Genomic DNA, 23,254 nt, shown 5'->3' on the forward strand with positions numbered 1-23,254 from the left:
TAATTTCTCCATCTGTTTCGGTCCATGGCCACTGATCTCCAGTTACGCGGGCACCCAGTGCTCGCCAGATCTCGCTCCACCTGGTCTTGCCACCTCGCTCGCTGTGCCCCTTTTCGTCTTGTTCCTACCGGGTTCGATGCGAAAACCATTTTTGCAGGATAGTTGTCCGGCATTCTAGCAACATGTCCTGCCCAACGTATCCGTCTAGCTTTAACCACTTTCTGAATGCTTGGTTCGCCGTAGAGACGCGCTAGCTAGTGGTTCATTCTTCGCCTCCATACACCGTTCTCTTGCACTCCGCCAAAGATGGTTCTTAGCACCCGCCGTTCAAAAACGCCGAGTGCTCGTAGGTCCTCTTCTGGTAGTGTCCACGTTTCATTCCCGTAGAGCAGCGGTTCCCAAATGGGGGTTCGCGAACCCCCAGGGGTACGCCAAAACTTTAGTTCGCTTCAGAATAGTATACGGAAATCCGTCAGGGGGTACGCGAACCGAAAAAAGGTTGGGAACCGCTGCCGTAGAGGACAATCGGTCTAATTAGCGTTTTGTACAGTGTGCACTTTGTACGAGGACTCAGATTGTTCGACCGCAAGTATTTGTGGAGTCCGCAGTAGGCCCGACTTCCGCTGATAATACGCCTTTTAATCTCACGGCTGTATTGTTGTCCTCTGTTGCCAGTGAGCCAAGGTATACAAACTCGTCGACTACCTCGAACTCATCCCCGTCGATTACCACGGTTCTGCCCAAGCGGGCCCTGTCGCGCTCGGTCCCGCTCGCCAGCATACACTTCGTTTTAGACGTATTTATCTTCAATCCAATCTTCTCTACTTTGCGTTTAAGTCTGGTGTTCTGATCTTCCACCGCCTCAAATGTTATGTCGGCTACCGATTGACTGGATTTATTGAAAATCGTGCCCCGCATTTCGATCGCCGCTCGTCTTATAACACCTTCAAGCGCAATGTTGAATAGCAGGCAGGAAAGATCATCTCCTTGTCGAAGTCCCCTGCGAGATCCGAATGGGTCCGACAATTTACCCGAGATTCTCACACAGCACTGGATACCATCCATCGTAGCCATGATAAGTCTAGTAAGCTTACCCGGAAAGCCGTTTTCGTCCATAATTTTCCATAGCTGTTGTCGGTTTACGCTTTCACATGCGGCTTTGAAATCGATGAATAGGTGATGCGTGGGGACTCGGAATTCGCGGGACTTCTGAAGGATCTGCCGCAGGGTGTAGATTTGGTCCGTTGTAGCCGTTTTCGTCGCCTGGGTCTTTGCCGATTGTTCCGATTAGAGTTATTATTACTTACGGAGTCCATTGCTTTGAATTTTTAGTGGTTCAGGCTTGCAAAGCCCGCAACCAACCCCACAGTATCGCCGGAGGGTCAGCGTTGCTCGAAGGAGCCCTCCTCCCCTGTCAGCATACGACCTTGGCTTCCACCGGGGTTGGTTACCCGATCTCCACCGAGGTTGCTCGTATCCCGGCTGGTACCACGAGGAGGTAGGGGTAGAAGTTGCTGGGTAAGAGGCTATGGACCACTGTGGGGTCTATTTAAGCCCAGTGCGGAATGCACCGATGGTACGCATTACCCAGCCGTTTTCCAGCCAAACTTTGTAATTCATGGCTTTCTATTTTTAAAGATAACGCTTAACCAAAATGCTACGGTCTTAGCCATTTTACGATGGCGGGCGAAGCACCAAAACGTTCATTTTGCATGTTCCTAAGGCAATGCGAGTGAATATGGTCAGCAGGGCTTCGGTCGATCTTTTTTTCTACCGCAGTCACACCAAACGCGCATTCAAGTTCACACCGTCCGTTTAGAGGTGGAGTACGAACGCTATGCATAACACAACTGGCAGTTTGCTCAGTCAAACGCCGATTGCACTCTGCAGAATGAACGCGTTCTAAAGTTTTTTGACATTTTCGTTTCGATCAAGTTGCCTTTACCGTTTGGAGCAGCGAATGACTGCAAAACAGTCAAATGACTGGCAATCACCACGCTAACGAAAAGCAACCGCACAATCGTATGATTCAATACTACAAAAAAACAACCACTACATGTGCATGGAAGAAGTCGGTCGGACTCCGTCCAATACAAACGAATATTTTGCTTGCGTCGGACCGACGTCCGGGTGACAAACTATTACTGTGAGCAACCGATTTGGAGACAAAAAGAGAAACGTATGCTTCCAGTCATTTTGCAGTTTATATTCTCAAAGCGCAAAGCAAAACGGGAGATCGACTGTTTGCTTTTGCTGAGATGCCGCATGAATTGTAAGACGGCAGCAGCGCAAGCGGCAGATTGACTGGATTCAAAAAACAGTCAAATGATCGTTCAAAAAGCGGAGTTTGAATGCGGAAAGTTCGCATTCACGGCAGTCACATTCAACTTGCGATCCCTTTTCAAGCCCTGATGGTCAGGTTCTTCTTGTAATTTACGCATTTTTACGCGAGTTTTATAATTTGTGCGATTGTAAACTGCAACAACTGAAATTCTTCGCAAATTTCGAAATTTTTGATTCCAGGTTATACCAGAATTTTGGAATTTTTGCGTTTCTCTCCATTTACGTGGAACGTATCATTCGTATGAAAGGCGGCTTAATTGTACTGACTAGGCCATCTTGCACTCTGGTTCAAAATGGCGCAAGTAGAAGCGTCTTTTGCTTTCATTTTAACAGTATTCGGATCTTTTGTTCGTATGAATATTCCCCATAATCTTAATATTATAAAAGTTATTCATGGCTGACTATGATTAAAATCAAAAAACTATCTTTTTCTGTTAGGAGATAACACATCGTTTCTTCAGCTAAGTTTTAGACATTGTAGAAACAAGCAGTTTTGCTGAAAACATGACATTTCTATCTCTACCACGTGCCGAGTTTTAGAGCATTTTCTTTAAGAGTTCGTTCATAATAAAATTTTCCATACTTAACTTTTGTTAGCTGCATTTTACAAGAATACATTGTTCTAGACAATTAAGGCCAATGCAAATTATTTTTAAAGTTACCTGGGTAAACCAGGATTGATTTGCTCTTTTTCGGATGCTGTGATGCATTCCCAACTCATGGAAGCCTTTAAGTTCCCTGCTAGTCAATCCGTTTCTGCCAGCGAACAACAGTTGTTCCGGTCCTGCGCGCGGGTGTATGGAACGGGGCAACCAGATCAGAAAATATCGATAATTCCTTTAGCAATTCTTCTGGTGGCACAGTCCCCGTTTACAGCTCTATGTCTGATCCGCAATCCAATCCGCTGTTGATTTGCTACCAGAACGTGCGTGGATTTCAAACCAAAATCGATTATTTTTTAGTGTTGTGACAGAGCCTCTTGGCTCCGTTGGCCCCGTTGTGCGGCACTGGCCTAGCAAGCCAGGCGTCGCATATTCGAATCTCGACTGGTAGAGACTGTAGGAATCAATAGGATCGTAGCCACTAGCAGCACTAGCCCCACAATTGTCCTGTACTCAGCTGGCTGTAAAGTCTGTAGTACAGTATGGTGAAGCTCACACTCGTGTGATCTAATGTTCTCACACACTTGTACTCGTTCTAACGAACACGTCGGCATAAACATCGCTTTCGGACTTTCGCTCTCATTTATTCATGAACTCGCTCGTCATTGCAGCCCAAGCATCTGATACCGATTGCCCGCGACAGTTCGCACCCTTATCCGTGGGTAGAATTGAGGGCGTAAGTTAAAGAAGAAAAGAAAAAGTAATGCAAAATCTGTATCCCAGTCAGGGCTGCCACATGCATAGATTATTCTGTGTTTAACAGATATTTCAAAGAAATCGCCTGTACAGAATCTATATGCATAGAATACAGATTTTCGCCAATTACACAGATTAAACAGATTTTTGAGCTTTTACAATGAGGGTGAAAGAGTCGGAAATAGTCAGCATAATTACTCTCCGTCTCTTTCACTCTCATTGTTTTGCATTGGACAGATTTTTGCGCAGATATTTTTCCTCGTTGTACAGATGGTCAGATTTTCCAACAAAAAACACAAAAGTATATGTGGCATCCCTGATCCTAGTGTGCCACTAGCCCTCACGGGCAGTTGGCGGGTCACAAGTTGTTTGCGTCGTGAGTGGGCTATGCAAAACGACGCTACGAGGCTGTGCGTTCGCGAGTGTGTAGGTTGCAGAATGTCTGCAAACAGCACCAGCGTTTGTTTGTCGTACGCTTACATTAGTGGCGTAAGCGTTGGATGCTATGCTTCTCATACTCGATCGCGTGAGGGTAAGGCTCGTTTCCTTCTCATTCGATTTGCAACATTGCTGTAATATACAAACAGACGGTCAAGTTTCGCAATCGGAACATAGCATTTAGGCTTTCCTTTTCTGTTTTGTGGCAGAGCCGAATTTCGATAACGGGTGACGACTAAAATTTTGGAGTTTTTTTGAGGCTCTTATACTCCACAACAAACAAGCTCAGAGAGAAATGAGAGTATGTATGTGTTAGCTCTCTCTCTCTCTCTCTTCTTTTTGTCAGTATTTTTTGTTTCGTTTATGCTTGCCTTGTTTTGCTTAAAATGACGTCGAAACACGAAGCATTTCGAGAGCGCGTTGTACACTTCTACGAGCTGCCACAGAAATCTCGGCAAAAAGTATACGGTACAACATTTAAAAAGCGAATATGTTGCGGCTTCGACTGTACCATATCCTAAGATGCTCAACAACTATTCGCAAGCAAGGTAGTGGAAGACCAACCAAAATTATGGACGCAGAAGGACATCTTTCTCTTTCTCGTTTCTACAACAACAAGCCCTCTGGTTTGGCTATCAATTAAGATGCATCAGATGCATGTTTGAAGAAAATTTTGATCCCGTTTCTACAAAAACATCATGCAGATGGACCATACGTGTTTTGGCCGGAATTGCAAAAAGTTGATTAATAGAATCAAAAGTTGACATGACGGCCTTACAACGTTCCTTGTGAGGAACGTGCTGCTCGAACCAAAGATGCTGATACAACGCTCTTGTTTCGACGACAAACGAAAGCTTCGCCGAACAGCGGATTACGGACCGTTTTGAAATGTACACTAATTTTTTTTCAACAATGGATAATGTATCTTTAATGTTGGTAGATCAGATCTTCTTCATGTATCTTTGTCTTTTTTGGACAGCTTGAGAAAAAAATTCCAAAATTTTAGTGGTCACCCGTAATAATCGGAAACCTGGCTTGTCGGGAAAATCCACTCGCAACAACTGTCTACGTTAAGTTAGCCCGTCGATTACTGGTCATATATCAACTTTGAAAAAAAAAATTAAAACTTGCCTGTCCATTTATTTTTAGGCGATCCGACTCATTCTTCAACATCTCTAATGTAACGCAGGGAAGCAATCTTGGACCATTGCTTTTTTCTCTTTTTCTTTGTCTTAAACCAAATATTATTTAATGTCAAGGCACTCATTTATTCAAGTGAACTAGCAGCTCTCCTGCCAACTGGTTGTTGGTCTTTTTATGCCGACGAGGCAAAATTTTTTAAGATGATCAAAACCAACTCCGACTGTATAGAACTGTCACGGCTAGCAGACAGATTTAAAGTTTTGTGCTTGAGTAATACGCTCATGCAGTGCACACAATCTAATTTTATATGCACAATAACGGCATTGTCTCCAGAGCAAATAAACAACTTGGGTTATTTAAAATAGCAAAAAAATCTGTTACCGGTCGCCATTCAGTGTACTATTGTTTGATACGCTCTGTTTTAGGGTTCTTTGCCCGTGATCTGTTATCATTTCCATCAAAATTGGACCAATACAAGAATATTTTGATATATTGTCTTATACGGTCTTATAAGATGTGTTCGAATACTTCATTGAGCTTCATATTTTCTTTCCATCTCATAAAACATCTTGGTTCCGTCCACAACGGCTAATTCTTTAGTTTTGGAATTGCCACGTGTACGCTCAATTCTCACATAAATTTTCCTAATGACAGTCGTAAGATAACATAAATCTTTATAAAATCTGGCAGGCAGAATCTGGTCTGGCAGAATAGGCCACCAGCAAAAACAGCCCACATTTTCGGTAAAATCACAGTGAAAGCAACCTCGCCGGCAGGTGTTCACCACGCACAGCACATACTTCGCATTGTGACGCTGACTACGGTAACCAAAATGTAAATGATTTTCTCCACCAGAATCGCTGCAAATAACGACATCAATGTACCGTCAGCTCCGCCACCGCCATCGGGCACTCTCCATACGCATCGGCAATTATAGTTCTTTTTTTCGGCAATGGGCCATTATAATCCAAATCACTAATCCCCAGCACACTCGCGCCTGCCATGCTGGAAGTGTGTTTTTGCACTCGCTGCTGCTGCTGCCGCTGCCGTTGCTTGTTCGTGTGAGGTCAGCTGCTGGCGGTGTTTGTTCTGCGTACCTACCTTTATATGCCATTTCATTCGCTTGAAAGAACCGGACAGAGAATATACACAAATGAGCAGGTGAAACCAGCAATTACCGTTGACATTGACATAACATTTTACTACTACGATCATGATGATGATGATGATGATGATGATGATGATGTTTTCCGTCAAGTGACATCGTTTTGTTTCTTGTTTAATTTGTTGTTACCTGGTTAGCTAGTGGGCCTACAATAAGCACAACATTCATAAATTAAATTACAAACCATTCTTGTAATTGTAAATGTAGGGTTTATTTCTAATTCCCGTCGTAGTAAGTAAAGCCATTCTAATTTTCATCATTTGTTGGATGGATTTAATGAATTCTCCAAAAGTTCTTGTACTGATTTGACTAAAACACACTTACCTACCGATCCGTGAACTTTGAAATCACTGAAAAGCGATTATTAAAGCATATTATTGAAATTACATAACTGACTTTATTTCTTAAATTCGTCGTACCGTTTTAAAATCCGTCCATCAAAATTTTTTATCGTCCGAACTAAAAATCACAATGTTTACGAAGCTAACGCGCATGGCAGGACGACATGACAAATGTTATTTTGCAAAATTTCTGCAGGTCAGGCAAGTTTTCCTGGCTGTAGAATAACGGCAATGCGTTGTGTAAGCTATTTTCATTCATGAATGACGGAAATTAAACGGATTAGTCGACATTTTCTTCTTCGTCGCACGAAAAAAGTAGGAAATTCGGCTGGTAGGACTTCTTTAATGATAAAAAGCATTTAAATAGATCTCAGCTCATTTTGATTGATCGTGTATGATAGACAACAAACTAAAATATTAGGGAATAGCTAGTTTTGCATTGTGTGTCATAAAAATGCTGATATTTTTAATAATTTGTGTTGGATAGGACGGGAATAGGCAATTACGACGAAGCAGCAACATACCCTATGACTGTTAGATTTTTTGAGATACTCCTAACCAATGAGGTTTAAAAAGGTGTGGCAGATGAAGACATTTGATGGTGTTAGTAGCGAAAAATCAGAAAACGACGTCAAACTACAAAAACAAACCGCGTTGGACAATGGGGTTTGTTTTTGGAGTTTGACGTCATGCTTCATCGTGATTGGTCGATTTACGATTCCACCCACACCATGATGAAATTTCTTCATTGCACTAATACCACTTACCCAACATTGCCACCCCTGTATATATCTAGTTCACCCATCAAAAAAGTTTCGCAAAAATATTATATTTTATCTCTACTAGTCTTCCAAATTATCTGTCAATACCGCCCACAGTCAAATGATGTACGATTATTCAACGCAACTCCATATCTACTGACACGATGTTTACTTAATACTGTTTTCCGGTCATTATCATGCTAATTCACTTTAAATATTCAACTTGTTTTGCTTATCTGAAATGCTCTAATTGTAATTTACGTAGCTCTGGTAACTTGTAGATAAAGTGGGTGGTTTATGTGTTCTTCAACAAATGCAAAATGATTTTTTTTATCCATTATCTTGTATACTCTTATCGATACAAAGACTAAAACTGATATTTCTTATAAATTGTGGAACTATTTTACTTACTTTTTCGGCAATAATCCGCTTATTGAATCCATACCGAATTCAGGAGACGTCTCCACGTTTCTCGGTCTTTGGCTGCCGCTCTCCAGTCGCCTCTAACCAGGGGCGGACTGGGAGCCAAAGGGCCCACCGGGCCTTTGAGATTAGGGGCCCCAGTTTGCAATATTCTCATGATAGTAAATTAACACACAAAAAACGACATCTACTCAAAAGACATCAGCGTTACAAGGACAGTAAATCGATTGAATATGGGCTCTATAAGTCATGTCGTGCAACTCGACTCGACTCAGGCACTGTCAAGTGTCGAGTATCGGGAGAACGGGAAGCATAGCGGATCGATGCTCGGAACAAAACAAACTCAGTCATTATTAGGACCGAGTTACCAGCTTTTAGCGTGTGCGTCATATTAGAGGTTCACGGTACCTTAGTTTGGACGCATTTTTCTTCAGCCCAATCTTCGCTACTTTGAGTTTTAGTTTGTTCAGCCTCCACCACAGATGCTGTTCTATCGACAATATCCATTTCATTGGCAAAGCAGACGATCTAACTAGATTTGCTGAAGATTGTGCCTGTGTGTTGCTCCTTTCATAACATTCTGTAACGGCATGTTGAACAGCCCACATGAGGGACCATCACGTTGATAAAGTCCACTTCGAGGTTAGAATAGCCATGATTTTACGGTCGATGGTATCATACGGAACTTTGAAATCAATGAAATAATTGTACGTAGAATTCTACATTCATGAACTTTTTGGAGGATCTGCCGCAGCGTGAATATTTGATTCTTTACTGACCGTGCTTCAGCGAACCCGGAAGAGAACTTTCCACATTCTGATAAGTGCCACTGTGCATCTTTGCCAGCAATGCAACGTTTTTCTCATCTATCACCCATTTATATTTCTGCAGATTTTATGTTATAGGGTTAATGACATGCAAAATTGCAAGTATCAAATAAGCTGATTTTATAAATAATAGGATGTCAACAGTTCAATATATATGAGTAGCTTACTGCGTCTTCACGTCAGAACAGAACAGTTCATAGTGCAGGCGATCCCCGTGCCGAGTTATAGCTATCCCTGGGATTAAACTTTTGGGTTCTCCTATAAGAATTCTGCTTCTATAAGCAAGGTATTCTCTGCGAATCCTCTGCAGAATTTCTTCACAAGATTTCAATGTGAGGAATGCCCGAGTCTCTGCGCGAATCGTTTTGGTTCGTCCTGGTAGAGCTGCGGAAAAAAGAACCCACCGTCTAAAAACGTCAGTACGAAGAGCACGTGCTCGCCAGTCCAGAGGAGATGTTCACCAGCAACGACACACGAAGTTTCTACAAAACGGCCAGGTGCAAGAATTTTGCCATGCCTGTGATGTGCAATGATAGTGCTGGCAACCTACTTGGTGACAAAACGACGGTAGCAGCCAGGTGGAAGAGTATTTCCAGACGCTGTTGAATAGAGAAGTAAACACGAAGATCAGCGAGTACAGGATAAGAATTTTGAGCGACGGCCAAACTGTGGAGCTATCAACACAGGAGGAGATCAAAAGAGCAATCAATGAGCTGAAAAACGGTAAGGTTGCTGTAAAGGATGGTATCCTGGCTGAACTTCTAAAAGTGAGGAGCGAGCAGCTGTACGAAACGATTCGCCACCTCATTGTCAGGAACAGAATATGGGAGGAAAATAAATATCGGAGGAGTGGTTGATTGGCCTCATTTCCCATAATTTTAAAAACGGACATCGACTTGAGAGTAAAAACTATCGAGACATTACGTTGCTCAATTTTACCTATAAGGTGCTCTGCCTATCGTGTGTTTTAGACTGAGTCCGTTAGCTGAGTTCTTCGTTGGCGAGTATCAAGCTGGTTTTCATGAGGCTCGCTTCACGATGGATCAAATATTTACCCTGCGTCTAGTAACTGACGAGTTCCGGGAGTACAACTTGCAGACTCATCATATTTTTATGGATTTCAAGGCGGCATACGATTCAGTAAAACGAAATGAGCTGTGACAGTTAACGCAAGGACATGGTTTTCCCACAGAACTAGTTACGCTGATTCGTGTGACGCTGGATGAGTAAAAATTATGAGTCAGAATAGCAGATGAGACCTCACGTGCTTCTTGACTTTGCGGATGACGTCGATATCACCGAAATCAAAAGTAGAGCAGGGAAAGAAGCCTTTAGGTCATTTATTGAGAAATTGGGACTTACCATTAACACCGCCAAAACGAAGTACATGGCGTGGAAATCCAAATGGTGTTGGTGTCGAAGAGGAACTGAATATATTTTGGTTTGCTCGTGACATGTGACAACGATGTAAATCGCAAAATAAAACGACTAATTGGTCGGTATTAAGTCAGACCGAACCAAGTGACAAAACTCTGATTCCGAGAAAAACGCGTTCAAAGTGTGCAGCTCTGTATGGTTTATATGCTACCAATCGTTAGGAATCATCTCATAACTATGACTGTTTGCAATATTTATGTAGTCTGATTGGAGTAAAATGTTGCTTAGAAATTTCTTGATCGTTTGCGTTCATTAACTCATTTTTTAAAATTTTGCGACTTGGTCCGGTCTGATTTAACACCGACCAATTGTAGCTGCGAATTGGCCTTTACGTAGGCATTACATTTTGTAGCTGAAGTCCCGTAGCTTGCAAATTCGCATAAACTGACGCTCTAGAGAACACTAATCCTCTCGGTGGCCCTTTACGGACATGAATCATGGACGCTAAAAGAAGCTAATTGACGAATGCTTGGGGTTTTAGCGTTAAATTTTGCAAAATCCAAAATGGCGTGTAGCGCAGACGCATGAACCACGAGCTATATTAAGGATGCAAATATGCTGTTATAATGAAGATAGTACAGTGTGGCAGTCTGCGCTGAGCTGGTCACGTGTCTAGAATGCCCGACGAAAGAGTAGCCAAAATTATTTTAAGCAGAGAATCAAGAAGAGGCCGTAAACTTCGGAGTAGACATCGCACTGATAGATGTGCGCTATCGAGGATGATGCACGTTCAGCTGGTGTTCGAGGGGTTTAAAGAAAGGTAGCTCAGGATTGAATACTGGAGGACCATAATTCATTCGGAGCAGGATCGATAACGGCCCGTCGCCACTGAAGTAAACCAAGTATGGAGCTTAAGCCGACAGTTCGAAATTTTTAAGTAGTCTGTACTGCTACTGTACTGTACTTTTAAGTAGTTAACTGCGGATGTAATACTAATTTTACTTTTAAATACTCAGAATTGTAGCTAGTAATATTTTCGGAGCTTTAACCCCAACAGTTCAACTTAAATGATTTCATGAATCACGGGGCCCCAGCAATTGAACATTCGTGAGTCGCAGAAAAAGTTCAATTGAAAGAGAAACTTTGGTTTAAAGTTCGGGGCCCCAATAGTCCCATTTGAAGCTGATTTTTCAATCATCAAATCGGCTGATTTCATGAATCATGGGGCCCCAGCAATCGAACATTCGCGAGTCATAGAAAAAGTTTAATTGAAAGAGAAATTTTGGTTTAAAGTTCGGAGCCCCAATAGTCCCATTTGAAGCTGAATTTTCAATCATCAAATCGGTTGATTTCATAAATCATGGGGCCCCAGCAATTGAACATTCGTGAGTTGCTGAAAGAGTTTAACTGAATTAAAAATTCTGGAAAAACTCATTTTGTGTAACGATAAACTTTTTTCTGGGGCCCACCGGGCATTTGCCCGGTTGCCCAGTGGGCCAGTCCGCCCCTGCCTCTAACACCCGCTGCTCTAGCATCCACGTCAATAGTGCTCATTCAACGGGTACGGTAGCTGCCTCGAAGTCGTCGGCCTCTGTCGGATTCCCTGCTAAATATTGTTTTCGCTGGCACTCTCATCCGGCATCCTTGCTACGTGGCCAGCCCATTGTGGCCTGTCCTGTTTTAGTCGCTTCACAATATCCGCATCTTTGTATACTTGGTATATTTCAGGATTCATGTGACTGGGTCACATTCCGTCGTCTAATACGCTGCTAAAAATTAATCGCCAGATCTTATGCTCAAAAACGCCTAGAGCTCATCGATCGCTTTCTTTCAACGTCGTGCTCGATTGAATTGTGAATTTTGTTCACAATAGATACGCATTTCGCCTACGACTTGCAGGTTTCATCAGTGTCTGTTTTCGAATACAGACACTGATGAAGCCAGCAGGTCGGAAGCGACTTTACAGTCGGGCGGCAGAAACCAGGCTTCCGTTCGACGCTCTCGCGTTGCTCTAAAAGGAAGAGGAAGTTGTAAATGGTGGACCGACTGTATTTAGGGTCAATGACGGTCAACTTGTTCGCTCCGGGATCGAGCTGACAATACGAACACAGCCTTAAGCGTAGTTTCTGGGGTTTGTTGATTTATTTTTCAGTGAAATTATTATGAATAATTAATTATTATTCATACTCAAAATGACTAATTCTGGAGAAGTTCTATGTTGGGTGCTATTTTTACGAGTAGGGAAATCTGCTCCATTCCCCCTGACACCACCTTATCGGTATTACTTCAGGGAGGGGCTATTGTGCTTAACGCACTCTCTTAGATAACTACTGAACTATGGTAGTTAGGCTATTTATTCGCCGTTGATCGGCTCTCCAGCGGTTTTGTAGCTCAAGTACAATCTGGGTAACAGCCGCATTGACGCTCCCCAGACGTCCGAGCTGGAACACATCCTTTGGACTAAGTTATCCGGAGCAGTGTCCTGTCCGCTCACTGTCATCATGTTGCTTCTCGCACCCGCGAAACGAGGGCATATGAAGAAAGCATGTTCTACAATTTCCACAACATCCACGCATTCGGAGCACGCGGGGGACTCCGCATGCCCAAACTTGTGCAGATACTGTCTAAAACAAGTATGCCCTGACAGAATCTGTGTCAGGTGAAAGTTGACTTCGCTGTGGCGCCTGTTGACCCACCCGGATAGTTCCGGTAAGTCGATGTGTCCACCGGTCTTTTGTGGAAGTAGACCATGCCCGCTGCCATGTGGTCATCGAGGCCGATCTTGTGGTACTCCGTATGCCTCTAGTTCCACGTTGGTTGAAGCGCTCTACGTCCTCGCTGATGATGATGCCAATAGGCATCATACCCGCTAAGACGCAGATTGCATCATGCGAAACTGTGCGATACGCACTCGCCACTCTCAAGCACATGAGACGATAGGTGCTTTCCAGCTTGGCTAGATAGTTTTTGGTGCCTAACGCCGATGACCACACCGGCCTGCCATACCTGAGTATGGACTGGACCACGTTGGCTAATAGCCTTCGCTTGCTGCCATTCACCGCAGAGCTATTAGACATCATACGAGACAATGCCGAAATAGCTATGGAAGCCTTCTTGCAGGCATAGTCGACATGGCTCCCGAACTTGAGCTTGTCGTCGACCATGACTCCCAGGAGTGTTAAGGACCGCGTTGACGAAATATTGCAGTCCCCGACGCTGATATTTGCTTGCTACACCGACTTGCGGTTATTCACCACGATAACCTCCGTTTTATGATGCGCTATCTCCAGTTTCCTGGATCGCATCCAATCTTCAACAATACTTATACAGTGGGCAGCCGTCAACTCAACCTCTACGATAGATTCACCGTAGATTTCCAAGGTGATATCGTCCGCAAAGTCGACAATCACCACCCCTACCAGGAACTTTAGCTTCAACACCTCGTCATACATGACGTTCCACAACACCGGGCCCAGTATGGAATCTTGCGGAACCCCTGCGGTGATTGGAACGCACTGCTGACCCTCCTCCGTGTTGTAGCATAGCACACGATTCTGGAAATAATTTTCCAGAATTCTGTACAGCGACACCGGCACTTGGACGTTCCGAAGCGAGTTGGCTATGGAGTCCCAGCTAGCGCTATTAAACGCATTTCTCACGTCGAGCGTGACAACTGCGCAATAACGAATACCTGTCCTCTTGGGCTGGATTACCACCTCGGCTGTCTTAGTGACAGACAAGATGGCATCCACCGTTGCCTTTTCGGAAGCCGAATTGGTTCCTTGACAGACCGTTTGTACCCTCAGGATACTGTACGTTTCTGTTAAAGATAACCCTCTCCAGCACCTTGCAGGCAGTATCGAGCAGACAGATCGGCCTATATGACAAGGGGACACCCGGGGGTTTTCCCGGCTTCGGCAATAGGACCAGGTTTTGTCGCTTCCATCTGTCCGGGAAGTGGCCAGCTTCGAGGCATCTACTCATTACTGTCCCGAATAATTCGGGAGCCTCTAGAATAGCCGCTTTAATGGCCATAATCGGATTCCGTCTAGCCCCGGTGCCTTGCTCACCTTTAGAGGTTTAGCGATCTCAATGAGTTCCTCGTTCGTAACCATCACTTCCTCCCCGACCTCTAAACCGCCGTCGCCCACATTACTTTGGATGTTCGACTGGTAGGCCGACCATGCTACGCTATGGTCTGAGATACTGGAAGGTCGGCCGTGGGACGACTCAGCGCCCTGGGGCCAGGGCCTTGACTCGTGGCGCGGAAAGAGGCCCTCGATGATCCGCTCCATCATCTCTGGCGATTGCTCTGCGGGCGCCATCATGCCCTTGGTCTTTGCCATTATGACCCTGTAGTAGAGATGGGCGAACGGCTCGCATCACCCCACGGGTTTGCATTGGCACTAGCACAAACCCTTTCAAAGCAGGCTCGTTTACTAGCTTTTATCCCACTCTTAAGCGCTGCGCGTGCAGCAACCAGTGTTACTCGACATTCAGCCCTGCCCTCGTCCGAACGAGCTCTTTGCATAATTCTCCTTGCACGAAAGCACGCTCCGCGGAGTTCCACAATTTCATCTGTCCACCATTAAGCCGGTGACCTCCCATACCTAGGTCGACCTTTCCTAGGCATGGTAGCGTCACACGCTCGCGACAGTACCTCAACCAAATGATCAGCGTTCGGAACGGGCATAACCGCACTCTTTCCGGATCGCTTCTACAAATACTTCGGGATCGAAGTATGATGTCTTCCATCCACGGGTGGTTGGAGTATCGGCTCTAGTCGCCGCCTGCCGCCTCGTTATCTGACCGACACCTTAGCGGACCGCCTGATGGTCACTGTGAGTGTAACCATTGTCTACCCTTCAGTCTCCTATCAGACCCGGACTGCCGAATGTCACGTCGATGATAGACTCCGCACCGTTCGTACTAAAGGTACTTGTGGTGCCGACGTTGGCCAAATCTACGTTGAGCTTTGCTAGAGCCTCAAGCACAATCCGACCCCTCTGGTTCGTGCGACGACTTCCCCACTCTACCGCCCAAGCGTTAAAGTCGCCCGCCACAATCACCGGCCTTAGACCAGTCAGCACAACTGATACTCGGTCTACCATCCGCGTAAACCTGCTCGATAGACCATCTCGGCGGAGCAGTAGAACTCTCCACCCACTTTGGCAACCGCAAACCCCTCGTCTGCGGTTGACACAACCTCTTGAACCGGGAACCTGCTTGTCGTCCATATAGTCGCCGCCCGGACCTATCCGAGACCCAGTTGCCGTTTCTGGCAGGGACGCGATATGGGTCCGAGATGATGGCAATGTCCGTTGCCGACTCGGAAACTGCTTGGTGTGGCAGCTGCTGAGCCGTGCTGCAGTGGTTCAGGTTGAGTTGTTGCACTATGATCGTGGCTTGGTCGCCGGCACACCAACCGGGCACCTTGGACCTCCCGTTACGTGCTTTGCGTCCCGTTTACCGGTACAGATCAAGCACTTGGGCGGCTCCGCGCAGTCCCTTGCTTTATGGCCAGCACTGTCACATCTCCTGCACAATTGACTCCTATCTGGCCCCTTGCAGTTGCAGGCCTTATGCCCGTGCTCGAAGCACCGGAAGTAAGCCCCTGACTGCTTGAGCTCGCTCAGTGGGTATACCGACCACCCCACTTTTAACCGAGCAGCTTTCAGGGCTTCGTTTCCGTCCGCCAGCGAGAGTCGTATGGTGGCTACCTGGGTCCAGACAAGACCACTACTCCACTTTGCTCTTTAAGAGCCTGTACGACCTCGCACACAATGTTGGGTGCTTGAGATATATTATACATCAAATGAACCAACAATACAATACAATGTATTTTGCAAACATGAAAACCTCATTAAGTTACTAAGAGCATAATTGTGTACGTTCTTAGTAACTTAATGAAACTTGCTAGTATGTTTAAATTTCATACTTTTTTACATAAAATCGTTATGTTATACGAAAGATACTTACTGTATTTACTTTATTTACCAGTATATCACCGTAAGCTAAAACTTCTACGATCCAATATTGGCTCTGCCAGTCGAGATTCACACATCTGACATTATTAGACTAGTATCGTACCACGAGGCCAACTGGGAGGCGAGCTTCTCAAATAAGAACAATTCATTCTAACTTCTGATGTTTTGCTTGTAACGTGTCGATCAAACTGTATACCAAACATTTTTTCCTAAATTTTTCTTAGCAAGTCCTCGAAAAACGCTCTCAAAGATTGACAAGATGTATAAAAAGACTGTGGTAGTAGAGTTCTTTCGATTTCATACTTATACATATAATGAATCATTTCCTTCCGCACTACTGAACGTTGCTAAACCCGTATGCGCATAAAATCGCTTCCGAACAATTAAAACCCATGCGTCAGCATTCCCTAATGGAATAGGTACCACAAAATGCGTGATTTTGCATTTTGTCTACCGCGATAGCTGAATACGGCACTAGTGATATGCTTAGAAAATATAAGTTTTACCTTCTTTATCGCAGAACAGTTGTACTTCCACTCCAAAATGGCAGTTCTTTAACGAAGCCAAGAGTCTGTACTGTATATATTAAGCAGATAACCGATAATTATTTGACCATGGAAAGTCTGTAAATCACATAAGAAGTGTTAAAATCGGAAGTGATTTCAACCTTTTTGATGTCACTCAAGTGGTAAATACATCAGATAATATTTTTATATAACATATAAATAACTTCAGCATTAACAATCGTTATGACCCGTCGAAAGATCCAACCTTCAAATAACGTTAATTTTTTGTAATTTTATGTAATAAGGTAAAACGCGTTTTGAGCAAAGTATGGATTCACCGTTAGGTGGATTGAGGCTGTTTGTTATTTCATTTTTAAACTACATCCACATTGTTGCCGTTTGACATTGAATCAAACATGTCAACACCAGTAAGCAGAGCTTACAAAATACCAATCTGCTCCTTTCGATTGAATCTGAACCACAAAGGGCCCCCGGGTAAAATCAAAAGCTTCCACAAGTAAACCAATGAATTAGCTTGTCCCAAAATTCGACCAGTCGAAGCCCAGGTAACTAATCCAGATGAACACCTCGTACAGAGCAGGATTCACATTCACTCAAAGATCACCTTGAAATGAAGCGCGAGTAGCGAACAGTGACATTGACTTGCGGTTGTGTGTTGTGCCCTCTACCCCATCGCTCATCGGAATGAATTCCAGCAGAGCAGGTATTCGTGATGGAATCTGGTGTAAACAAACTCCTGTCTCTCGGGAGAGCTAGAGTGGTTTCCAGCAGGCAGTGTGCGCATGCTTCCAACATGCTACGCTCGCGAATGTTTATGTGTGAGGTATCATCGCGTTCGCCGAATGAACCTCGAACGTTCAACCGGATCTGGAACGTGAGTTGTAAAGAACTGTAACAATCTTGCCACTGTAATTTTTTCTCTCCCAGCGGGATCAGAGGTGATTGATTTTAGGTTTTAAATACGCAAACGCCGGTGTTCCACTCCACGGAGAGTGCCGTGCAAAACAGGTACATCGACACGTGGTACCTGAGCATAAAATTTTCCCACCCGTTGATTGTTCGTTTTTCTCTTTCTATCGCTCTAGGAGAAGGATGTCTATGGTAACGAGGTTCAACGTCTGGGGCGACCGTTGCCGGTAGAATACTTGTTGGTTGATGTGCCCGCTTCAACGCCAGTGGTTCCACTGTATACATTCCACGAACGAAAAGACGTCAGTCACTATTTTCCGGTGGAAAACCGGCTCATCGATGGACATATTCAGGACTTTGCTGCTCTAAGCGACTACTTAGGAAGGTCGCGATCTATGGACTTTTTAGAGGTAAGAAAACTACAACCAAACGATTGTTTACAGATTCAACATGTCTTTATTTTTAGACGATGTCGGATTTCCATCTGCTTCTGTATCTTTACCGCATGGATATGTTGCCAATGAAATCTCAAATGGGTTCACTGCTGGAAGCAGTACGCGATAAGGACAAAACCGTAGCCAATGAATGGAAGAATCAAGAAGTGTGGCGAACATTAGAACAACTGATCTCTGCTACTTCACATAATGACGAGTAAGTAGAGGACTCTAAATAAAAAAACCCATTACCCATTTAACATTAACCATTTAACAACTTTGCAGCTCCAGCATGAGTAACGACGTAGAATTCGTCTCGGCCGGAGAAGTGGAGCAGAACTGGACTTGCTCTCACTGCACTTTCATCAACAGTCGAGAACTGCCAACATGCGAAATATGCAATCTTCCCCGGTGAGTAAAAAATACTTAGATTTATTCTATAGTCAGTGCCCTCTAAATACCTTTTTGCTTTTTATTTGTTAGGGTCTAAGCAACTGCGCGATAGAGACGCGTACTAAGGGTGGCTACCGAATTTAGTAACCAGAGCGCCATCACCTTGGATATCTCAAATGTGTATATTGCCTGCGTACTGAAACGTTTTAAAATTTGTGAGATATCTATGTCAATAGAAGAGTCACTCTGTGGTGCGGGAAATAAATAGAAGTGGGGAAATCTTCGAATTCTTTTTCATCCAACTCCATAGCAAAATCTTTTGTGCAAAGCCTGTGTTTTTTTCGGGAGTCAATTCCAATGAAGCTGTGTCAAAGTCTCTGTCGTCTGGAAGGAGCTAGAAGGCCCATTTATACTGGCTTATGTTTGTTTGTTTTTTCTTTCTTTTCTGGAGTGTGAAAAAGACCGAGTAGATGGAGAAAGCGATTAAAAATTGAATTGAATTCTAACATTTAAGCAAATATTTATTTTTGAGTCTAAAATAAAATTTGATTGAAATAAAAATCTTAAACGTAGTAATCAATGTAGTTGACGGTATCACATTGGAATGTATCTTTTCTGATGTCCTTTAAATTTCGTATGTAATCCTATTATGGTTAGTATGATAGCAAATTATCAGAGACGATGAACAAAATCTTGACGTACATTGGCATGAAGAAGACCTTAGTCAATCCTTCAGATCTATCGATTTTTCTTTTTAAAATTTAATTTAGAAACAAATAAAATTTAATATACCTATAATCTTTTAGGGGCATAGGGTACGAAAATCTGTCGCCTATAGCTATAGCTGTTACTATGACTGTAAATGATTTTTTGAGTTTTGTGTTCGCCTCTTCTTTTCCACTAGATTCCGCAGATAAAAACTATCTCAGTATTGAGACAGCGCTATATTAGTGCACAGTTTGATGGGTCTAACAATTGGTCTACAACTTCGTTCGGCGTCGTCTTGAATTCTCGACATTTCCGCAAGATCTGTTGAATGACAAAAATTTGGTCCGAAGCGCCGCGAGAGCCTATAAAGCCAGCCTGAAAAATCGCTACAAAACCATTTGCAATCGAGGACAGCCGGAGTAACAGGATCAGGGAGATTACCTTGTAGGCAAGGGAAAGGGCCCGTATGTCCTCCGTGAGCAATGTCAAATCCATAAACTCTGTCGGTCTGATGGGGATTTGTACATCGTCAGCTTCATATTGCGGGATTGCGGCTTATGCCTTATGATATCTTTTTGCGAAGGGCAAAGTAGGTTCGTCGTCACTGAATCTCCTTATTGTGTTGTCCGCGGCCCCCAGTGTTTCCACATACACGAACTCATCTACCATTTCTGGTCTGTCGCCGTCAACGATTACCGTCCGCGAAAGGCACATGTTCGTCTGGTTTGACCCTCTACCTTTTTATGTAGTTGGTCTACAACACGTTTATTTTAAGCCCTATCCTCCTAGCCTACGCTTACAGTATAGCACAGATGGTTTCAGCCGTGGCAAAGTTTCTGGCTGTAATATCAAAATCACCTGTGTGGCCTCTTTGCTATTTTTACTGAAAATCGAAACTCTCGTTTCGATATCTACTCGTCGGATCACCCACTCAAGAGCGATGATGTTAGCTTATCTGCACGTTCGCGGCGTCTCGATGACACTTTTTCCAATTGATTCCAATAGCCTGTTCCAGCTGATATTTGAACATACAACGTATCTCAACAGCAACTAAGAGGCAAAATTGTAATTCTTTTATTTCATTTCGATTTTTTATCAAATAAAGAACAATCTATTTCAACTAAAAGAGCTTTCAACTGAAAATAATTCCCCATTTCCTGAATGATCTCCTTAGATTTAGGTTATGTCAGACATTTTTCTGTTGCAAACTACCCCCATCCCCCCCCCCTATTTAACATATTCTAATCGATGGCCGGTTTTTCTCGAACATCACCAACTTATGCTCTTCTCGACTCGTATCATTACCTAGTAGCTGTATTCTACTGCTCTGTGTAGTCTTCTGTTTCTCTGTGGAGCTAGGGACTTCGACCCTTGAAGACGAATAATGACGGATAAAACCATGGTGTCAGGTGAAGAAACTTCGTGGTGCTCTCCCAGTCTGAGAGTCCCAAATTTTGTTACGTCATTGATCCCCAATAGCAAGAGATTTCGTAGGGCAGTACCAGGCGGGTTTTGTCCAGATTTTAGTGCTACTACGGATAACTCTCCGACAAATCCTCCAGAGATATCGGGAGTACGCCGTGTCCACGCATAATATTTTCGTGAATTTCAAGGCAGCATACGATACAGTCGAGTGCGAACAACTTTGTTGGATAATACGCCAGATCGGGTCAGTCTCGAGTCCTTTCGCGCACAGGATTGCGGCAAGAAGACGAACTGTCCTGATCTCTGGTAAGCAGATTTAACGACGCTTTCAAGCTGGAAGTCGGGTTTATGTTTCAATCCGCAAGGCGATTCAATCAGGCAGTATACGCCACCGCATAAAGCTGACAATATACGGTGATCACATTGGTAGTCCTCTACGGACTTGAAACTGTGACTTTCCTTACGGAAGACACATGCACTCGCCATGCACATATCTGAACGAAAGGTGTTGTGGACTACTTTTGGTGGAGTACAAACGGAAACCGGACAGTAGTGCGGCGTACCCTACTAGCACAGTTGTTATAAACTAGTTGTGGTAACCGATTAATGACTAATTTCAGTCATAAAGGGATTCCAGCAACCAGAAATGACAAAAGTGTGCTACTTGGGTATGAACCACGTACTGCAGGAACGATGGAAAAAAGAGTGGAAAATTATATAAGCATTACCACGAGGCAGAATTTAGCAAGTTATCGACGAGCGCGGACTGTGTCGAGTGGAGAACAGAGATCGTGAAGAGCTAGAACAACTACTCCGGCGTTATGTACTAGCTTCGGCTGGACATATACTAAAATTGGAACGATACAGAGAAGATTAGCATGGCCCCTGCGCAAGGATGACACGCAAAATCGTGAAGACACAGCACCGAAAAACAACAAATCCCGCTGTATAACAACCCGTAGGCGAACAAAACATCTTAGCACAAGTCACGGATGATCCTCCGACGGCTGTCGGCGCAGGGAATAAGCCTATATGTCAGGCACTGCGGCATGAAATTCCAACAGAATCATCTGAGACATTATCATCCGCACAGACAAATGCTGACAACAATGCTGATATCTACCAACCTATGGCGAAATAGTATTGTGATCCCAATTCCGAAAACCGGTCGAAGTGCGAATAAACCTGATGGGTATAGACCTATTAGTCTAACCAGCTGCATTGGAAAAATAGCCGAAAGGATGGTCAACCTGCGTCTCATTACAGCCTTGGAAGAGAAAAATCTGCTCGACTGGCGCCAGTACGCCTTTCGGAAAGGAAAAGGTGCATCGGTGCATATTTCGTAAATCTAGGGGAAATTCTGAACATTGCCAGAAATCAAGGACATCATATTAACATTGCCACACTAAACAATTCCAAAGCGTACAATAGGACTTGGAGAGCAGGTGTATTAAAACAATTACAAGACTGAGGATTTTGTGGTAACCTACCCGTTTTTCTACAAAATTTTCTCAGCAGCACAACATTTCAAGTCGCTATAGGCGGTACTCGATCTCAACAGTTTAGTGAAGAAACTGGAATGCCGCAAGGCTCCGTTCTCTCGGTAACGTTATTTCTAATAGCAATGAATAGAGTATTTCATATTCATATTATAGCCAATTGTCCTGTCTATGAAACACAACACCAGAATAACGACATAACAACATCGTTTCAAGACACTTTGTGCAATTACCACCAGGCAGAAGATCGGTTAAACAAATTCCTCCATGACACAAATTTGTATGATAGCATCTAGAACCAATGTACTTAAATTATTGAATAGAGGCGAATGCACGACAGTGTAATACCGTCAAACGGGATAACTTGCAACAGCGGGGTAACATGCAACAACACTATAGAGTGATTCCACGGAGTTTCGCAAATCGATTTTAATTTGTCATTTTTGATTTAGCTGAAACTTTGCATAGCTTTGCATTTTCCTAAACATAACAAGAAAATATGTCATTTTATCATATCAGGTATTTTTTTAAGTTCTAGACTGCTGTTTGGCCCTTTTGACCTAACCAAAAATGGTGCTAACCCATTAAATAATTTATATTGGAAAAAATGGTTCATTTGATCGAAATAGTGTCTTCAGCAAAGACGATGATAAAATTGCCTTTCTAAAAAAAGTGCACTCTAAAAAATTTAAAATAAAACTAAAAGACGAAAAATAAGACTAAAAGTGCATTTTTTTTAAATTTTATTTTTTGATATGTTAAAGGTAACAATATACACTACTTTTATCTGAAAGTTTCATTGCTGGCGAATGAAGGGCAAATAAGTTAGGCCATTGCAAATCATATTGAAAGTTTTTGTCACCCTCCCCTTGGAAATTGGCTTGAAAAATCGGGGGGCAAAAAAATAACTTGTAGGTATGAGTCAAGTTTCTTTTTATAAAATCAATTGTCTGTGGGCTCTACAGTCTGAAAAACTCGAAAAATGAGTGTCCGAGTTGAATTAACGCTTCTAGCACGAAACAGAAATGGAAATTCGAACAATGGAATTTCCGAAAATCGTCCAAAAAAAAATTTCCATCGTTTTTGTCTTTTTTCGTATATTTTTGCATAGAAAATGATAACGTATATATTATAAGCAAGAATAGATTCGGGTTTCACGTTTAAACCTTAAATAAAAATTCTTAAAATCCATGTTT

General features: G+C 43.4%; 1 protein-coding gene and 1 non-coding gene across 3 annotated transcripts in view; both read left to right on the forward strand.

Moving 5' to 3' along the window:
- Positions 1 to 18,952, forward strand: part of LOC128744724 (nuclear protein localization protein 4 homolog) — a 58,058-nt gene extending 39,106 nt beyond the window's left edge. The window contains exons 7-10 of one of the 2 annotated variants that reach the window (XM_053841920.1): positions 17,776 to 18,009; positions 18,066 to 18,250; positions 18,319 to 18,444; positions 18,517 to 18,952. In XM_053841920.1, the coding sequence (XP_053697895.1) occupies positions 17,776 to 18,009; positions 18,066 to 18,250; positions 18,319 to 18,444; positions 18,517 to 18,523 (552 nt within the window). In that variant the 3' untranslated portion in view covers positions 18,524 to 18,952. Of the gene's footprint in view, positions 1 to 17,775; positions 18,010 to 18,065; positions 18,251 to 18,318; positions 18,449 to 18,516 lie in introns of those variants that run through there. The other variant, XM_053841921.1, reaches the window with a different exon arrangement.
- Positions 18,953 to 21,384: 2,432 nt separating this feature from the next.
- LOC128744846 (U6 spliceosomal RNA) lies at positions 21,385 to 21,489 on the forward strand. The gene has a single exon (XR_008412468.1). It is a non-coding gene; the product is annotated as a U6 spliceosomal RNA (small nuclear RNA).
- Positions 21,490 to 23,254: the final 1,765 nt, after the last annotated feature.

This window comes from Sabethes cyaneus, chromosome 3 (genome assembly GCF_943734655.1).
Source record: "Sabethes cyaneus chromosome 3, idSabCyanKW18_F2, whole genome shotgun sequence".
Taxonomy (NCBI): Eukaryota; Metazoa; Arthropoda; class Insecta; order Diptera; family Culicidae; genus Sabethes; species Sabethes cyaneus.